The sequence below is a fragment of the Mauremys reevesii genome, linkage group 2 (genome assembly GCF_016161935.1).
Source record: "Mauremys reevesii isolate NIE-2019 linkage group 2, ASM1616193v1, whole genome shotgun sequence".
In the NCBI taxonomy this organism is placed as follows: domain Eukaryota; kingdom Metazoa; phylum Chordata; order Testudines; family Geoemydidae; genus Mauremys; species Mauremys reevesii.
The window spans coordinates 7,601,134-7,614,860 of record NC_052624.1 but is presented as its reverse complement, the minus strand read 5'-3'; the positions used below and the strand labels follow the sequence as shown (position 1 = coordinate 7,614,860).

At 48.5% G+C, this 13,727-nt stretch overlaps 1 protein-coding gene across 1 annotated transcript in view; it reads left to right on the top strand.

Annotated features, from left to right (window-relative positions):
• Nucleotides 1–13,727, top strand: part of WNT9A (Wnt family member 9A) — a 67,921-nt gene that overhangs the window by 41,100 nt on the left and 13,094 nt on the right. Inside the window, exons 2-3 of the mRNA XM_039527812.1 lie at nt 631–890; nt 7,921–8,183. Coding sequence (XP_039383746.1) covers nt 631–890; nt 7,921–8,183 — 523 coding nt within the window. The remainder of the gene's footprint in view (nt 1–630; nt 891–7,920; nt 8,184–13,727) is intronic.

The window sequence follows — 13,727 nt, the reverse complement described above, 5'->3', positions numbered from 1 at the left end:
TCTTTTGTTGCACATGGTACGAGTCAAGGACCTTATGCTTGAAGGAGATGGGACACCTAGTCTTCTCCCCCCCCTCCTTTTAAAGCTCTCAAATCTTTTAACTGAGAGGAACTTTGGGAGGGGAGGGATAGATCATGGTTTGAGCATTGGCCTGCTAAAACCAGGATTGTAAATTCAATCCTTGAGGGCCATTTAGGGATCTGAGGCAAAATCAGTACTTGGTCCTGCTAGTGAAGGCAGGCAGGGGACTGGACTCAATGACTTTTCAAGGTCCCTTCCATTTCTATGAGATAGGTATTTCTCCATATATTTTATTGTAACAAACCTGAAAACTAAAGTCTCTTGGCTGCATCACCTGAGCCTAGGCCTAAAGGTAGGTGAGTTATGAGAGGGGGGTGGTTCATTGCATAGAACCCAATGATTGCAGAACCATAATGTAGTCCATGTTCTGTGTGTATCTCTCCTTTCACCCCTGACTCTGTGAGGCAGGGCGTCTCCAGCCAGTGGCTGGCACCGGCTAGAGATGCTAGAATGTAGTTTGTGAGCATGGTAGCTGTTTTCTGACCAGTCCTTTTTCTTTTTCTCCTCCCCACCCCCCATCCCCAATCCTGTGCCCTGGTCTCTTCACAGGCTGACTGGGAATGAACCTCTGACCATCCTCCCTCTGACTTCAGAAATGGAGGAAGCTGCCGTCAAGGCCCATTACAAAGTGTGCGACCGCCTGAAGCTGGAGAAGAAGCAGCGCAGGATGTGCAGGCGGGATCCAGGGGTGGCCGAGACCCTCGTGGAGGCCATCAGCATGAGTGCCCTGGAGTGCCAGTACCAGTTCCGCTTCGAACGGTGGAACTGCACCCTCGAGGGGCGCTACAGAGCCAGTCTGCTGAAGAGAGGTAAGCGAGGGGGACCAGTGCGGGATTTGCTCGGCCTTCTAGAGCAATAGTTTTCAGTCACGGGTGCATTTACCCGTAGAAGACCTCCGCAAGCCCCCAGTGGTACATCAACTCCTCTAGATATATAGCCTATTGTAAAACTAGGTCAACAAAAAACATTAGCAAAGTCAGTACAAATAAATTTCATACAGACAATGACTTGTTTATACTGCTCTATATGCCATACTCTGAAATGTAAGTACAATATTTACATTCCAACTGATTATTTTATAATTGTATGGTAAAAATGAGTCAGCAATTTTTCAGTAGTGTACGGGAACACAGCTGTTGTTCTTATGCCTGAGTTTTGTGAGCAAGTCATTTTGAAGTGAGGTGACACTTGGGAGTGCACAAGAAAAATCAGACTCCTGAAAGAGGTACAGTAGTCTGGAAAGGTTGAGAGCCCCTGTTCTCTAGAACGTGGTGGGTCACCAAAGGGGATGTGGTAACCATGGATCCAGTTGTATGCTCACTTACACTCCAGCTACCAATTGACTTCAGTGGAGTTTCACAGATGGACTCATTGGGCTAAATTATCTGCCCTCTGCTCTGTCTCTAAACCCATGAGTTTTAACAGAGGGTGGAATTTGCCCCAATCTGCCCCTAGACTTCTCCTTAAGGGAAGAAACACTTTTAATAAACTGTGAAACCTGGAGCGGTGCCTAAACAGTACTCAACTTTCAGACCAAAATGCTTTGAATCTTCTCCTTAAAATGAAGGCGTAAGAGCAGGATGTGCCGAACTGTTTTATTTTGTGACAGGGAAACAAAGCACTAATGAAGGGACATAGAGGATATGCAGAGTCTCAGCTTTTGCCAGGTCCTAGTGCAAAGTAAAAGTTGAAAAAGCTTCATTTCAATGGACCCTAATTGCCCTGGCCTGGAATGGTTCGAGGCTGAGGACAATATGGATGGTTACTTTACACTGTCTCTGAGCTGCTCTGTAGAGCAGAAAAGGGGAGTGAATATTGGTGGTGAGTCTTGTAACTCACCTAACCCTGTGTGAAGGGCGGGAACCAAGTCTGACTGTAATACTCCATACAAGTGAAGCTAGTTGGAAGCGGCAAAAACCCTCTTCCTGTTTCCCTAATGGAAAATAAGATGGTGTTTCTAGGCAAAGTGCTTAGAGATCCCTGGGTGAAAAGTGGGGCTCTGGAAAGGCAAAAACTAACTTTAGACACACAGCATCCCTTTCAGGTGGCTGAGTAATGCTATACCCATCTTCCAGATTGAGACCCAAGAGACATTAAGGGAAAGTCATCCCATCAATGAGAGCTAGGAATGGAACCCCGGCATCCTGACTCAAACACTGGCTCAGGGGCGGCTCTAGACATTTTGCCGCCCCAAGCACGGAGGGTCCGCTGGTCCCGTGGATTCAGCTGAAGCCGCGGGACCAGCAGACCCTCCGCAGGCACGCCTGTGGGAGGTCCACCGAAGCCACGGGACCAGTGGACCCTCCTCAGGCAAGCTGCCGAAGGCACCCTGCCTGCTGCCCTAGCAGCAACCGGCAGAGCGCCACCCGTGGCTTGCCGCCCCAGCACGCGCTTAGAGCGCTGGTGCCTGGAGCTGCCCCTGGGTATGCTGTGACATTTTGAGTACACTTGCTTGCAAAATGACATCCTCCATGCAGCATGGCCTTGCACATACAGGGCACGTGAGGTCACTCTGTGCAGAAGATGTCACCGTGTTCAGGGACTAGATGGAATCGTTCTGTGGGTCTGGCCAGCTATGGGGCATACAACGTGCCATGCATACACAAACGGCACAGCATTGCCTCTGCTCTAACCACGAGACACTCCTTTCTCTCTGCACCATCTTCAGGTAGTATAAAATGTAATCACTTGAAGCATTGGGTCTAAACTGATGGTCTGTCCTTGCCTGCGTGGAATGAGGAAAGTCCTATGAAACCCTAGACGCTGAACCTGAGCTATAAGATGTTTAAAAACATCTCCACTTGCCAGAACTACCCCTGGTTAATCAAGCTTACAGAACACAAGCTCTTTCTTATACTGACACCTGGAGGCCACAGCCTGTTCCTTCTAGCTGAGAGCTGGCTTGTTGGACAGCCATTACCACATTAAAGGTGCTTCAATTTTACCTGCCTAAAAATATGGCTTGGCATAACAAATGACAACCCTGCAGGTTCCAGTAGCCTGCCGGCTGCCTCGTTGTTCCATGTTTTATTTCTTTGGAGTTCTCTGCCCTCCGCAGAGGTTATAAATCCTGCAGATGTGCCTGTAGCATAACATGCGGCCCTTTGAATCTTTCACTTCTCCACAAGGGGAGTTCTTGGTTCCTCTCTCCGCGTTGCAAGAGCCATTACCCTGGGGCAAGGGGAACGTGTGTTATCTAGTGATCTGCAGTTACTCAAATGTGCAAGCATGGGGATTTTTTTTGTGTGCGCGCTTCCTTGGAACTACTTTCTCTTTGAAGGAGGAGAGAAACTTGCCTGTCTTCTCTGTATCTTGCATTCGGTCACCAAAAATGCCTGATCACTGAGTTGTAACTTCCAGATAAGTGCTCCTTTTTTAACAATAAAAAAAAAAATCCCTTTAACTGTGTATTTGTTATCCTCTTTGGATGCCCTTTTTGGAGACTTGCAAGTGATCTGGAAACGGCTGAAACTGGATCGCCGTGGATGGCAGGCTCTCCAGACACTTGAGGTTAGAATGCCTGCATTGATTTAGAGCCTATTATCTTGTTACAAAATATCTTGGTGCAATCAAATAGTGCACTGCAGAGATGGCTCTAATTCTGGCCAGAGCCAAATGTCACATGAACTTGACTGAACTGGCTGAGCTGCCGGAGAGTGAGATGATACGCAGGCCGGTGGGCATTGGGAATCTGAGTCTCGAAGGATGGAGGAGGGAGAAGTGGAGAATAAGCTATTATACCTAATGGCTGGTTGTGAAATCGACCTAAGAGGAGCAAGCTTACGCTGAAGTTTTGCCACTAAGCGCTGTCGTGGCAGCATGCCAGACAAACTATCCCTTCTCACAAATTTCATTTTCAGGCAGCGTTTGGATACACTCCATGCAGTGCACAGAGCCTGGGCTATTTTATCTGGGGCCTGTTGCACTCGCTGTGTATCCAGGGTAGCATTGTATTGACAAGGCCAAGAACCCAGATGCAAAAATGCCTGTTGCCTTTCTAGCACATGTATTGCTGGCTGTTTAACACTGATGGCTGATGCCGTTTCCTTCAGGATCTCTAGCCACAGAATGTATTTTATCTTCTGTTCCAATAAGGGCTTCATGCTTTATTGCAGGGTCTGAATGAATGCTTCCCTGACAGCTAACTGGGAGGGGAAGAGACTGTGGGTGTGTTTATGTAAATAGCTTGCTCCTGCTCTGTTTACATATCACTTACAGCTGTCATAGGATCAACTTTGGCTGGTGTTGAGTACAAATGACCTTAGTACTGAATGCAGGGGTGCTGAAATATGGTTATCGATGTTGTAATTATTTGTAGGAAAGCAGGACTACTTAACCTGTCCCAAATGAGAGGGTGCACCCTCAGTTAAAAGGACCTCATTAAGCAGGGACTTGAATCTCAGAGCCCAGGGAAAGTAAAAGCGGTGAAGACAGGAATTTTGGTGTTCTGGTCAGGAAACTGCACAACCCCCCTAGGGGTTCTCTCTAGACTGGTTTAATGTATTTTTCCCTTAAGAAAACAACTAAATAGGCTTCTCTTAAATTAGGAGTCTTGTGTTAATTGCTCAATCAGAACTGAAGTCACTTGAAATGGGGCAATGTTTCTGCCCAGCCTGCAAAAGATTTGAAAATCACTGAGACTGATTGTGCAGAGGTCACAGCAGAATGGCAGAAGGCGAATGAGCAACTGGCTGGTGGAGGGGCATGACAAAAGTGACCAGTGAGTGGCCCGGCCAGCAGAGCAAGTCAGATGCCTCTTTACCCTCCATGCTGGGGGTGGGGGGAAGGTGAACTCTGCAGATGCATTTCTGAATTCTGGGTCTGCACTGGCCAAGGACAGCAACTGTGAGTAGGGTGCAGAGAAGGGTCAAGCATGTGAAAGGGACTTCTGGGTTGATGGAGTTAAGAACCTGAGGGGAAAAGGACACTGCCCAACTTGGTGGGGTGGGTCTCTGATTCATGGCTTGTGTTTATGAACCCTGTTTGTGGTGTTTCCCCAACTTAATGCTGAGTTACTTCCCTCCTTTTATTAAGTTTCTTTTCTACACTCAGTCTGTGCTTGTGAGTGGGGCAGTATTGCCTCTCAGAGGCATCCAGGGATGGTGTGTAATTTTCCCAGGTTACTGGGTGGGGGCTGAAGCCATTTGTGTTGTATCAATGGAAAGGAGCTCCTAGATATTGAATCAGCCCTGGTTGCTGCTGGCGTCACTTGGCAGAAGGGTTACAATACTGTTGCAAATTCTCACTACTTTACTTTATAGTGTAACACCAACAGACCTCTGGATCGAAGCTGGGACCTCTGGAGCTAAATGCATGAGTCTCTACTGCATGAGCATAAAAGCCACATGGTCCTTAGTGAAGGCTGTCGCAGACTCATTAATCTCTAAGTGGGCTCAGTGCCACTAGGTGGGACAGAGCACCACACACAGGCGATGTGTGGGTTACAATAGCCCTCACTGCAGAGATCACAATGTCCTACTCCAAAAGCACTCCCCTCACCTCTATCTCTATCTAAAGAGAACCACTTCTTGCTATGTAGAGCCTATGACACGCAGCTGAGCAGTCTGGAATCCCTCCGGTGGAGCACACTGCTTCATCCTACAAACGTAGTAATCTCTGCCAAATCCAGATTACCCTCTGACCTGTTCCCATCTGAAAGTGAGCAGGACAGAGTTGCCACGAGCCCATAATGGAGTGTTGAATGCTCCCACTGATTTATTTTTTACATTTGTCAGTGGCCGTTCTGTAATACGCAATCTTTCCTGTGTGAAGGGGGGGGTGTCACTTATGGCAACTGTGCACCCCTGGCATGATTTGAGCAAGTCTGACTTGGGGCAAATCATGGGGTTGTGTGATGATTATGTGGCATGGGCGACAGCTGCTACCCTTTTGAACGTTGGGTATTGTAACGCATCTAAAGTCTAGCCTGCCTGGTACCAGTGAATTTTGCAGTGTGTGGAACTGGGGGTTTCAGTAGGTGCCATACCCCTCTGCATTTGTCTGGGGGTGGGGGAGGATGGCCCTGTGTAGAGATGTTTGGGCTGCAATAAATGACGGGTGATGGGGTTCACCCACCACAAGAGCACCTCCTGGCTAGGCATGGCACAGCAGCTTTCTTGCCATGTGGTGCCTCCTGCTGATGGCCACTCTACTGTGGTGATGGTGGTCTCTTCCCATAATTCAGTGCTCTCTTCACAGCTCAGCTCTCTGGCTAGGTCATACATGGTCCCCACTTCCAGAATATCAGTTTCTCAGGACCAACCATATGGAAGGCACCTCCAACAGTCCTGTGTAACTTCCCAGTGGCTGGTAGGGGAATCCCAGGCCCACCCTCTACACTGGGTTCCAGCCCAGGGACCCTATAACCAGCAGCCAACCCCTACAGTCTCCTTCCTTACTGCTGTTTCCCTGGGCTTCTGCCTTCTCAGACGTTTTTTTCCTCACAATTCCTCTGGGGTTCACCCTCCTTCCAGGGCTCATTCTCTCCCCCCCCCCCCCCCCGAGTTTCCTCCTTCCCACCTTGTCTCTCTGACAGCAGACTGGTCTCCCTGAAGCCTTCTCCTGCTACTACAGCTTCAGGGAGACTAGTAGCTTTGTCTTGATAGCAGGGAACCTAGGAACCATTTCTGTCTTCATCAGCTTGTGTAATTTCAAGCCAGGTCACTTAACCTGTCTGTGCCTCAGTTTGTTTGACTGTAAAATGGATAGTCTCTACTGTGTAAGCAGCAAAGACTCCTGTGGCAGCATTCTTGTCTGCTTCTACAGAACCAGACTAACACGGCTACCCCTCTGATACTCTCTACTGTGTGTGTGTGTGTGTGTGTGTGTGTGTGTGTGTGGGTGTGTACGTACACAAGACTTACGAGAGACTTCTTTTCAAATGTGGCAGTGCCTTTGGTAATGGGCTGGCTACTGTGTAGGTCGCTCTCCTCCCTGCTCAACCGTGTCTTGGATATTTATAACGAATAATAACCCACGAAAGCTCATGCTCCAATACTTGTTAGTCTAGAAGGTGCCACAGGACTCTTTGTCACTTTTCACATATACCTAGTTCATTGTTTTCTTGCGCTCATGTGCTTCTGGAGCAGAAAGTCTTGTTCCTATTCCCTATTGTAACCATTTAACTGCAAGTGGTTCTGCTGTGCAACACAATCACGACCATGAAGCTCTTGCTGACCTCAAATTTGTTGTATGTAGATTACTTAATGATGATGGCTTTGACTTGTTCCTCTGCTGGTTTTGGAGGCTGGGGATCTTCACGGATGCTCCCCCACAAACTTTCCCTCCTCCTTCCTCTGACTCAGTCATAGGCCTAGTCTAAACTTAGAAATTTCTAACCATCATACCTATGCTGGTATGAGTGGTTTTTTGTTTATTTTTAACTGACATACTTATGCCAGTATAAGCCCTACTGTAGATAGTTTATACTGGTATAAAAGTGTCTTTGCCAGCATAGCTTGTTTCTTAAGGAACTGGAGTGAGCTATACTAGCAGAAGCCTTTTTATTTTTTTAATGCCCGTATAAACTGCATCTACACTAGGAGGGTTTGCTGGAATGGCTACACCAGCAAAAGTTTTTTCACGTGTAGACAAAGCCTTAGCCCCACACAGGATGAGAGCTGCAGGGTGAGTTCTGATCTGTCCTGCGTCTCCTCACTTCTCTGCCATGGAAAGAGATTGTTCTCTGTTCTATTCTCCAGTATTTCTCCCCATGTTGTATAAATGGAGTAATGCTTTTGGCATGACTTAATCCCTTCAGTCCAGTCCTTTGGAGATACTTTATGGCAGGACTGCTTTGCTGGACACAGTTAACACCATCCTCTTTCTCTTTCTTCCTAGGTTTTAAGGAGACAGCCTTCCTTTATGCCATTTCCTCGGCCGGGCTCACCCACGCCATGGCCAAGGCCTGCAGTGCTGGGCGCATGGAGCGCTGCACCTGCGACGAGGCCCCCGATCTGGAAAACCGAGAGGCCTGGCAGTGGGGAGGCTGTGGTGACAACCTCAAGTACAGCAACAAGTTTGTCAAGGAGTTCCTAGGGAAGAAATCCAACAAGGACCTGCGAGCCAGGGTGGACTTTCACAATAACCTTGTGGGCATGAAGGTGAGAGATTGCTCCTTCCAGCTGCCCGATCTGGGTCATGTGGAAATCGGCTCTTGGGGCAGTGAAGGGGTGGTCTGGGTTAATTCACTTTGCCTTTCACCTCCCTAGAGTTGGGTCTGAATTGGAATCAGAGGAAGTCTCCCCTCCCCATCTTCTTTACTTGATAACATCTGGCTATCTCTTGATGTTAATACCATGGCCACTACTAGGGTGCATGAGCGCCTCCCCTCAGGGGGAACAGAATTGCACTGTGTTGTTGTTGTCAGGACTAAGATGTCCCCTGCAGAGCTCTTGTGAGAAGCTTCCCACCTTCTGCACCAAGGGAGATTTTAGCATAGCTATTAGGCTAAACTCTCTCTAAACTCTGGAATAGGCTTCCAAGGGAGAGTGTGGAATCCCCATCAATGGAGGGCTTTTAAGAACAGTTTGGACAAACCGGTTGGGGATTGTCTAGGTTTACTTGGTCCTGCCTCACAGAAGGGGCTGGACTAGATGGCCCCTTGAGGTCCCTTCCAGCCCTACGTTTCTATAATTAAGCATGTAGCTTAACGTGGCCAGGATAGTTTACAGTTATCGCTGAGTGATGGTGGGGCAAAGAGGTAGACAAGAGTCTGTTGTTTGGCTTGGTTTGCTTCACTCTGGCTGGCGAAGCAATGCTACCCCTGTTTTGGCCACAATAAGCCGAACTGTGCTGAAACCTGGTGGCTGAACCCATTGGTATGGTGGCTGTAGATGTCCTTTCAGGTAGAATAAGGAGCGTTCTCTGTAACCTGTTTTTTCCGTGCGTCCATCTTGTCACTTGTACGCAGAGCTGAGCATTAATTCCCAGGGATAACAAGGAGTGCTAGGTGTGCATGTTGAGGGAAGTGTGGGAACCCTCTGCTTTGGCAGCCTCTCTATTGGCATTCCCCTCTGTGAAGGTAGCAGGATAAAGGGTTAATCCAGTTCAAGGTCACATTTCTTGGCAACCTCCTTTTCGTCTCTTCCTAAAGAAACTGGACGTGGCTTTTTGTGCTCCAGATTCTCCAACCATTGACTAGCACTGAAAGCTAAATCGATAGCTGTGAGGGGAGGGCTGCCTGAAAACCAGTTGGCATCTTGACTTTTAACTAGACCAATTGAAATGGGAGAATCCCCCTGTGTTTCAAAATAGGGAACTCTTCATTGGAATTAGTACAAACCAACCTGAGAGACTGCAATAAAGCTCCCTTTTAATATCTAAGGTACGTGTAGGATCTCTGTTACTGTAGCATCTGAGCATCTCCCAGTCTTTAATGTAGTTATCCCCTCAACACTTGTAGGAGGTGTTATGCCCATTTTACAGATTGGAAAGCCGGTGACTTGCCCAGGGTCACGTAGGAAGTCTATGGCTGAGCAGGGAATTGAACTTCGGTCTCCAAGTCCCAGGCTAGGGCCCTAAACGCTGGGCCACAACTGTTCACACTAGGGGTTGCCCTGGCTTAAAGGCCTCAGTTTAGTTAAACCAGTGTAGACCAGATGCATCAGTGCAGTGCACCATAGAGCCTGCTTTTGGGTTGGCTTGGGGTGGGCAAGAAGACTCCTTCCTCCAATAGCTCGCTTTAGGAGATAGCCCTACCCAGATACTTCCCCCCCCACCACCCCCCCGGACCAGCACTGGAACAATCTGTTAAAGGTGCAGCACAATATTTGATGGTCTTTCCCCACTTCTCAGCAGCAGGGATTGTCCCCTCCCGCCCCGCACGTTACTCCCCAGTCCTGGCAGAATATATAATGGGTGCCCTGAGATGCAGCAGAAGGGAACTGGGCTGGCAACAAACTGTAGCCTCCTTCCGGTCAACAGAGCAACTTCTCCATGGACAGAAGCTATCAAACGCGCCATGTAGCTCTAGGTGGTATTATTCTGTCACTCCATTTAAAAAAAACAAAAATCCTAGTTTGTCTCTTGGTAGAAGTTCTGGCTTCTCTTCTTGACACCCTCGATGAGTTGACTGTAACTTCCCGCAAATGCTGAACTCATCACTGAGCCGGTTATGCCCATTCAGCCTTGCAAAGTGCTTCCCACATGACCTCAATTGCTAATGAAAGGGCAAGCTTGTCTGGTGTGAGGATGAGGTAATTAGACTTCAGACCTCTCCAGCATCCTCTCTTATTGTGAAGCATGAGCTCTGAATAGCCCACTTATTAAAAAAGCAATCTCCCTTCCTCTGCCAAATCTACTCGAGCTCACTCAGCTATTCTCCTCACCCACCACCCCCTGCCGAAAGAAGTCAACTCAGTAAAACTCTATGGCTGGCAGCGAAGTGGAAGCCGCTCAGTTCTATTACAAAGCGAGGCTGGACGCTCTTCCACCACCCTCTTCACCCCCTCTTTTGCAACCCGTTAATGAAAAGTCAGAATGTTAGAGCACTCAATTAGTTCCACTGGGCTTGAGTAAGTGATGTTTTAATTAAATTTTGTCCATGTTTCTCAGCAAAGTATCATTAAACATGACTTTGCAACTCTCTCTCTGGAGCGTTGCTAAATTCCTGTAATCCCACAAAGGCCTGACCTTTTTCCTGAGGCATGTTTGGTCAAGCATGCCTTACCAGTCTGAGGGGCACTACTAGAGGGGATGCAGCTAGCCGGGGAGGACCATCGTTCCCAGCCCTCTCTCCCTGCCTCCCAATGAGCTGAAGGGTGCAGGACTGTGGGTGATGGTCAGCTGCCTCTGCAGGGTGGTGCATTCAAAGGCCTGTTCCACCAGGGAGGATGAGGGTGTAGAGAGCAAAGGAGGCAGAAAAAACAGCAAAGTAGTGAATTCTCCCTGACCAGTCTCTTTTTAGACAATAAATCTATAAGAACTTGTTCCCCCCTCATGCGGTAATTTTAAGTTTTCCTCAATTTATTTTGGAGTAACCTGAAAGGCCAGTTGAGGGGTTTTGGCCTGGTGAGATTATATATGACGACTAAAGGCTCGTTTCCCAAGCCAGCCACTGTAAGGCTATAAAATGGATCCAGCTTATTTCAGGTCTCTGCATCACTTCCCCCCACCCCCACCCCAGCTCATGTTTGTAAGGGCAGGAATGGGGTGGGAGAATCCTACTAGAGCAGTGGCTCCCAAACTGTGGGGCATATCCCCTAAGGGGCATGGAGGAACATGGGGGGGCAAGTGGGGGGTGAGAGATCAGGGCAGGAGCACCACCCAGCCACAGTTCTGCTTCCGGCCTCAGCCCCTGGCCACGGTTCGGTTCCTGACCCCAGACCAGCCCGTTTGTGGCCCCAGCTTTGGCCCGGTGACCGTGCAGGCCCACCCCAAAGAGCTGTGGCCCTGTTCCTGGGGGGGTGTGCAATCAGGGTAAGGGAGGGGTGCATGACCATGAAAAGTTTGGGGGACTGCTGTACTAGAGGAAGTGGCTTTAGCAGCAGGTCACCATTTTCCCCTTGAGGCCCACAGGGTTCATCAGACCCCAGTTGATAGCAACTAAGGATAGCCGTGCTTTGGCTGTCAGCATGAAGGGTGTGGTTGGGCCCCATTGCAACTGCCAAAAAAGAAGAATTGGGTCAGTACCAGAAGGGAGCTCTAGGACTGAATGGTTGGGCTGGTCAGCTCTCCTGCCCCTGAGGTGACCTCTCCATATCAGGCATGAGGTGGAAGTCTAGCCTGTCCCTCTATGGGGTACTGTCCCTGGCCCCAATCACTGGAGCATCTATCTGATCAGACTGCGTTTTGAGGGGGGTGAAGTGCTACTGTCCCCATCTGTAAGATAACTGAGGCGGAGAGACTAAGTGACGCATCCAAGGTCACATAGGACGTCTGATAGAGCAGGGACTTGAGCCCGGTCTCCCACAGCCCAGATCGCTGCACAACCCTTCCTTTTTCTACCTGTCTCTTCCCTGCAGACAAGGAGATTTCATCTCCAGAGCTGTCAGGCAGGGCTTCTAATGCTAAACACACACAAGGATATGTAGTGATCCCTCCTTTCAACAAGTCAAGGCATGAGACACGAGCATGTTGCATATCCAATTCTTTAGGGGTACGTATGGCTGCAAATTGTACCTGCATTTTTCCATCCACAACAGATCGCTCATGCAAAATACTGGCATCTAGAGGGTTAATTACCTGATCTATACCCACAAATCAAACTGCTAGCAAGGCAACTGCAGGCAGAAAGCTACAAGCGCACATTTTCGTTTTTTCCAGGTTCAGATTTGCCTTGCAAAAAACATTCTGAAAAGGAAGGCCTGAAAATGAACTTGCCACTGGAATTCTTTCCAAGTTATCCCATCAGGAAAAGTACTTAGCTCGTACATAGCGTTTTTCCTCTTCAGAAGTGCTTACAAAAGTTAACCAAACCAGGAAGAATCTTGAAGCTAAACTTTCCCTGCAAAACACAGCTTTAAAGCTGGGTTACGTTCTTTTAAGTCTCAAATTGAATGTGTTTGGATCTTTTCGTAAAAAAGAGGGGGGAACGGATGCAGTTGTTGTTTCTAGAATGACCATCTAAAGGGAGGTTCTGTACTGTTAGCATGTACCACTTGGATTTTCCTTTCCCTGCTCTGAACACAAGTCTGAATCTGCACCTGGAAAAAAGTGAGGAGCAGGTTATTGATCCGAGTTAAGGGAGCTGCAGGGTGGGCTCGAAGAATAAAACTGTCATGAATTCCCATGACTGTGTCTAGCTCCCGAGTTTAGACAATTCCAGGAACTGGCTTAAAACCATTGAATGGTTGATTGCTCAGTGGGGGGTGAATGGGGATCTGTGCTCACTGTTTCGGTTAGAACTGAGCGTGTTTGCAGAGTGTCCCAAACTGATTTATTTAATTTTTTTAGACTGGGCTTTAGCTGGCTACCAAGCACAGGCTACAGTTGCTGCTGTTGTGGGGAAGGATTACGCTGCTGCACTGCATAGTGATGCTCTGCTGTGATCCCTCTCCCCGAGTATGTTGGAAGTGGGGTCCTCCAGTGCTGGCTAATCAGTTTGGCTTTGCTCTGTTCACAGCAACAGAGATGCTCTAAATTCTTGAAGTGTTGTACCCTAATCAGCTTCCCATGCGTCCTTAAAGGGGATTAAGTGAGATGCTGACTTGATACTGGCAAGTGACCCGCAACCACATGCTGCAGAGGAAGGCAAAAGTCCCAGGGCCACTCCAGTCTGAGCTGGGAGAATATTTCTCCCTGATCCCATATAGGATGATCAGTTAGACCCTGAACATGTGGGCAAGAACCAGCCAGCCAAGCACTGGAGAGAGAGAGAGAGAATGCTCCACCACCTCTGCCCTGCCCAGTGTCCCATCTCTGATTTAGAGGAAGGAGATAAAGCTCCTATTAAACCTTTTGTCTCTTCTCCCCCCTCACCCCACCAAACAAGTAAATCCAGTGGTGCTGAAGGCAGTATAGTCAAGTAGGTCAAGCAAAGGCCTGGGCATAGAGCGGCTGGGCTTCTGTTCCTGGTTTTGCTCTGACCTGCTGTGTGAACTTGCATCACCATAGTGTCACAGCTGAAATATTTCTGATGTAAAAGGACCCCAGTGATAGATGCAAGATCAGAGTAAGTCTGTGTGCGGGATGGGGGCAAAGTGGGT